The 6694-nt window shown below is 44.6% G+C and overlaps 1 protein-coding gene across 1 annotated transcript; it reads right to left on the reverse strand.

Moving 5' to 3' along the window:
- Positions 1-215: 215 nt before the first annotated feature.
- LOC134217197 (sodium-coupled monocarboxylate transporter 1-like) lies at positions 216-2231 on the reverse strand. The gene is made up of 4 exons (XM_062696008.1): positions 1896-2231; positions 1521-1831; positions 707-1464; positions 216-641 (listed from the first exon to the last, which is right to left on the reverse strand). The coding sequence occupies exons 1-4, from the start codon at positions 2228-2230 to the stop codon at positions 231-233; spliced, it is 1815 nt and encodes a 604-aa protein (XP_062551992.1). The 5' UTR covers position 2231; the 3' UTR covers positions 216-230.
- Positions 2232-6694: the final 4463 nt, after the last annotated feature.

Genomic DNA, 6694 nt, shown 5'->3' on the forward strand with positions numbered 1-6694 from the left:
GTAGTACACTCAGTCTTAATAAGATACTGAAATAAACGTTACCAGAATTGATATAAATTCCTTCCACCAACTGTCCCTTTACTGAGGGTTGAAAAAAAGGTTTCTTTGTTGCTGTTTTTCAATACTGTGTTGTGATACTTTGGAACAGCTGATTGTCTTTTATGGTCCACAATGCTCTACATTTAATTATTCATATTCAAAGAATTTTATTTCGACTTTTATCAATAACATTAAACTTTCCTCTCAGGCTTCTCACTATATGCTCCATTGAACTCTGTTCCTGATTTTTCAATAGATTTGGCTTTGATTTTTGGATTGTAGACATAATGCCGCTCTTCGCCTGGCCAAGCTCGACTAAGTTCGTAAACCGGCGAAAAGAGTAACCGCTGATCATAGGCATCTTCTTCTGGATTATCGGTTAGAACACTGACCATGGTACCAACCATCATGGTAATGAACGTTCCAATTAAGCTGTAATACATGTAGGATATGGCGTATATATTTTCCGGAAATTGTCGCGATTGATTGGTGCCATTGTGATTGAAAACGTCTTGGAAGCCATCCGTTGTACCAACAGAAGATGCAAACCACGTATCGGATAACTGACCAATTCTATTGGAGAAAGATTCATTAGAGCAACCCTGAAAAAAGTTAAGATATTGGGTTTTTAATATTTAATTTTCAAATGTTTCCATGCATGACTAACCTCAACCGACGTAGGAAGCAACGGCGTCTCTTTATCGATCGTCAACCCACCGAATGTGATCCACAGAGTTACCATGTGAGAAATAATCATTCCGCTGGCAGCTCCTTTCCAATTAGCGACTGGAACTAACATTGCCAACAAGAAAACTCCTAGCAATGGACCGGATGTAGCCGAGGTCATCAACATACTACCCTCAATCACACCGGATAAAAATCCAACGCTGAAAGCGATTCCCAAAACAATTACTCCATACACCGCACCGATCAGTCTGATCATGTGAAGTTGTTTCTTGTCGCGAGTATCCTTGAAATATGGAAGTGGAGCCAGGAAGTCTTCCCAAGTGACGATCGCTGCTGCGTTGATATTCGACACGTTCAATGTCAAAGCCCCATTCAGAAGTGATCCCATGAAAAGCCCCAGGAACCCCGGAAGATAGCTAAATTTATCCTGTACAAAAAATCCAACAACTTCATCAATTTTATTGATCAATCCCGCCATCAAGGGATCACAGTCCGCGTACACTGAGAAAATCCCCATCCCAACGGTCCAAACCAACGTGAACAAGATAATGATGATTGGAATGTTGATCATTAATGTGTGTTGGATTTCCTGGAATGAACCCATGCTGAGGTAACGCTGAACAAAGCTCTGCTGACACCCAAATATGCTCAGTGACATGAACAGCTGTCCTAGCCAAGCCGATGTGGTGTCCACCCGAACGGTGAAATCCCCCGTGAAGTTGAAAAATGTTAATCGATCTATGAAAAACAAATCCGGTTAGTTTTAATTATAATTAATATTGAACCTCTGTTACCTTGCTGAATTGGAACGGTGAGGATCTTCTCCACACTCCAGGCACTAAACATGGACTGTGCAATAATTGCAATCATTATCACAATCATGGTGATACCTTGGATCACATCCGCTGTGATTGCTGCTTTGAGACCTCCCAGCAGGATAAACGAGATGGTGATAACCGTGATTAAAAGCAGTGAAGCCCAGTGCGGCACACCAGCGACTGTGTTCAAAGCAACGGCTGGAGTATAAAGAGTGACACCCAGATTTAGCAGCGCACGGACAACGTATGTTCCCGACGCAAGGCAGCGAACCAAGCGATTGTTGAATCTACAGGAGAAGAACGATCGTTTGTTTAAAATATAAAAATGAAAAAAAAACAAAAATAATTTACCTCAAATCCAGATACTGATAAACCGAAGTAACGCCCAAGTTGAAGTACACCGGAATGAATACATAGCAAACGATCGGATAGGCGGTTACCATGCCGTACAAAGTTTCCCACATGGCTGATCCTCGGTAGAACAGCTCGCTTGGGTAACCGATCAGTGACCGGACGCCCAGGGTTCCTCTCGCAATCGACAGCATCATTGCTCCGACTGAAATCGTTCCCATTCCAAACACGTACTCGGCTTTAGTTTTTTCCTTGCTGCCGAAAAAACGACCCCACAACGGGATCAAAACCGTTGTGACCACGAATACAACGAATGTGACGTATTCTCCGATCATACCGTGGCGGTCGGATTGCTCCATTCTGTAAATGGATCATGAGAAAAATAAAATTAAATCATTCTTCATCTCCACTTGCTGGCATTAAATCCCCCTGACAATTATTTCAAATATGCATTGATTACAACATAACTAAACATAACCTAATTATAACTAACACTGATGGTACTATCAACTATTCGTAGCAATTGAAAACGTAAATTGTAAATTATTCTATTGGAAGATTTGTTACAATAATGTTACACTGTCTTTGTTATATAATTGATTACTTTGATAATTAAAATTTAATTACATTAATTACATTATTAATTACATTGATAATTGAAATGGGGGGAAGCAGGGACTATGTCCAAGGGGCCCTGTTAAGTTGCTATGAAAAGCAGCATGTATCCGCAAGTAGGCCCCGCCAAAGCGACCGTGTGCCGCTCAAAGCGCACAAGCCCAAGTCCTGGTGTCAGGTGGGACACAAAACAGACCTGACACGACGGCCCTCCGACGAGACAGGAAGTTTGCGCAGGCCCAATAAGCCGCCTTTAAAAACAACTATTACGAACAATATAAGAGATCTTGCGACTCGATATAAACGGCAAAGACCTAGGCCTAGGCGGCGAATAAAGGATCACGATTGGAAGCTTGGAACATGGCGCTGCAAGTCGCTAAGTTTCGCAGGTTGCGACAGGATGATCTACGATGAATTACATCCCCGCAACTTCGACGTCGTGGCGCTGCAGGAGATTTGCTGGACAGGACAGACAGTGTGGAAAAGCGGGCATCGAGCGGCTACCTTCTACCAAAGCTGTGGCACCACCAACAAGCTGGGAACCGGCTTCATAGTGCTGGGTAAGATGCGCCAACGCGTGATTGGGTGGCAGTGAATCAACGCAAGGATGTGCAAGCTGAGGATAAAAGGCCGTTTCTTCAACTATAGCATCATCAACATGCACTGCCCACACGAAGGGAGAACCGACGACGAGAAAGAAGCGTTCTACGCACAGCTGGAGCAGACATACGATGGATGCCCACTGCGGGACGTTAAAATCGTCATCGGTGACATGAACGCACAGGTAGGAAGGGAGGAAATGTATAGACCGGTCATCGGACCGGATAGTCTGCACACCGTATCGAATGACAACGGCCAACGATGCATAAACTTCGCAGCCTCCCGCGGAATGGTAGTCCGAAGCACCTTCTTTCCCCGCAAAAATATCCACAAGGCCACATGGAGATCACCTAACCAAGAAACGGAAAACCAAATCGACCACGTTCTAATCGACGGTAAATTCTTCTCCGACATCACGAACGTCCGCACTTACCGCAGTGCGAATATTGAATCCGACCACTACCTCGTTGCAGTATGCCTGCGCTCAAAACTCTCGACGGTATACAACACGCGTCGAAGTCGGACGCCGCGGCTTAACATTCAGCGGCTACAAGACGGTAGACTAGCCCAAGAAAACGCGCAGCAGCTGGAAGTGGCACTTCCAACGGAAGTGCAGCTAGGCGCAGCGTCTCTTGAAGATGGCTGGAGAGAAATTCGATCCGCCATTGGTAGCACCGCAACCGCTGCACTTGGCACGGTGCCCCCGGATCAGAGAAACGACTGGTATGACGGCGAATGTGAGCAGTTAGTAGAAGAGAAGAATGCAGCATGGGCGAGATTGCTGCAACACCGCACGAGGGCGAACGAGGCACGATATAAACAGGCGCGGAACAGACAAAACTCGATTTTCCGGAGCGAAAAGCGCCAGAAGGGAGATCGAGACCGTGAAGAGACGGAAGAACTGTACCGCGCTAATAACGCACGAAAGTTCTATAAGAAGTTAAACCGTTCACATAAGGGCCACGTGCCACAGCCCGATATGTGTAAGGACATAAACGGAAACCTTCTTACGAACGAGCGTGAGGTGATCCAAATGTGGCGGCAGCACTACGAAGAACACCTGAATGGCGATGTGGCAGACGAAGATGGTGGTATGGTGATGTAACTGGGAGAACGCGCGCAGGACATGCGACTTCCGGCTCCAAATCTCCAGGAAATCCAGGAGGAGATCAGCTGGCTGAAAAAAAAAACAACAAAGCCCCTGGAGTTGACCAACTACCAGGAGAACTGTTTAAACACGGTGGTGAGGCACTGGCTAGAGCGATGCACTTGATAATGACCAAGGTTTGGGAGGATGGAATACTGAAACAGGAGTGGATGGAAGTTGCCGTGTGCCCCATCAACAAAAAGGGCGATGAGCTGGATTGCGCAATCTACCACGCAATCACTTTGCTGAACGCCGCCTACAAGGTACTCTCCCAAATTTTATGACGCCGACTAACACCAATTGCAAGAGAGTTCGTGAGGCAGTACTAGGCGGGATTTATGGGTGAACGCTCTACCACATCTATTTATCGACTTCAAAGCCGCATATATCGATCGGGACCAGCTATGACAGCTAATGCACGAAAACGGATTTCCGGATAAACTGATACGGTTGATCAAGCCGACGATGGATCGGGTGTTGTGCTTAGTTCGTGTTTCAGGGACATTCTCGAGTCCCTTCGAAACACGCAGAGGGTTACGGCATTACAATTATTACAAATTTTTCGCGCCAAAATATCTCACAAGGTTGAAAAAAATGGCAGCCAAATCAATGTACATTAAGAAAATTAAGCTTCAAAGCTTTCTTTCTTTCTTTCTAAGGGCTTTTAATTGTATCTCGTTGTATCCTCGTTAGATATTTGTTATTGAAAAATAACTATTTTTCTAGATGCATGTTCGAGTCAGTGTTTGGTATAAAATGAATGTTTATGGTTGAAAAATCAACTGATCTTAATTGCTATGTATGAAACACGAGTCATGCATACGCACAACATGTGATAGATTCAGTTCCAAACCACTTCCTTCAGTGGGGTTTCATTCCACGAAACCAGTACGCTAGACAGGTGCTTTCCCTACTAAGTCCTCAACCTTTTTCTTGAGAGGTACCTCTTCGGACTTTTGCATCACTTGAGGTACCCCCTATTTTTTGCTGTAAATGAAAATAAGTGTAACTCATAAGATATATGATAAATGTTACGGAAAATTAACAGGATACATGTTTCTCGATGAATTTGGCTGAAATTTTCATTATATCGAGTTCTTGAAGAGAAAATTCCGAGCCTCATTCCGTGCCGATAGTTCGAACGAGCCAGACGTGTGTGCTGTGTCTCATCGCGGATTGTGTTCGGTAGTGCGAGTGCTATTGTGTGGTGCGTATCCTACGCCTACCTACGGATCCAAGGCGATCACTGTCGGCGAGTGGAAGTAGCTGCTTCTGGCGACGCCAGTAAAGCAGGCTATTGTTACTGCTGCTACCTACAGCAGCAGCCGCAGATAAGTGGCAAAGATTGTTGTATTGTTCTCCCACAGGGTGGGTCTGATTAGAATAGTTTGAATTAGTTTTTTTATTAGTTTTTTTTTCTAATTAGTTAATAGTTATTAGTTCTTAGCTTGTAATAACTATACTTCCAACACCTTGCGAGGTGATAATGGAGGCGGAGACTGCGGAGGGCAGTGGGCCTCCCAAAGATGGTGGTCGCACACGATTCTACCATGCATCTTCTCCTGGGCCTTGGGTTGTTTACTTTCGGCAGAAAGTGAAAAGCCTAGATTTTCTCGGCATTAAGCGAGATTTGACGCGTCGTTTTCCGAAAACTGATTTCCATCAGGTAAATCGGAACAAACTACGCATAACCGCACCTACATACAAGGATGCAAACGAAATCGCTAAAGACAAGGCCTACAATGTTGAATATTTGGTTTATGTTCCCACGCGGGAGGTCGAAATCGAAGGTGTGATCAACGCAGCGAGCCTGACTTGCAAGGATGTACTTGCGGAAAAGGCCGCTTAAAGAATGCAATGGAGTCTACTGTGGATATTCTGGATTGCAAGGAGTTGCATTCAGCTACCATGGTAGATGGTAAAAGAGTGTATTCTAAGTCAGGTTCGCTTCGGGTGACGTTCGCCGGTTCGATTCTCCCAAAATATGTAGATATTGAAAATGTGTTATTTCCGGTGCGTCCTTTTGTGCCGAGGGTGTTCAATTGTACCAACTGCAAACAGTTGGGGCACACTGCCGAGTTTTGCGACAATAAGCCCCGTTGTGGCAAATGTTTTGAAAAGCATAGGGAGGAGTCCTGTCAACAACAAGCTACAAAGTGCGCTTATTGTGGCATGGATCCACATTGCAAGAATGCCCGGTGTACAAAAAGCGCACCCAAAAAGTGAAGCGCTCGTTGGTACAGCGCTCCAAGCAGTCGTATGTAAGGGTATGCGATAACACACTTTTTCCTAACGAAACGAAACGAAACGAAATTTGAAATGTCTATGTTGATTCGGATCGAAACGAAACGAAATAAAGATTTCTTTCGATACTTCGAAACGATACGAAATCAAGGTTCATTTAATTCGAAATTTTTCGAAACGAAACAAAATTTTA

The sequence above is a fragment of the Armigeres subalbatus genome, chromosome 1 (assembly GCF_024139115.2).
Source record: "Armigeres subalbatus isolate Guangzhou_Male chromosome 1, GZ_Asu_2, whole genome shotgun sequence".
NCBI lineage: Eukaryota > Metazoa > Arthropoda > Insecta > Diptera > Culicidae > Armigeres > Armigeres subalbatus.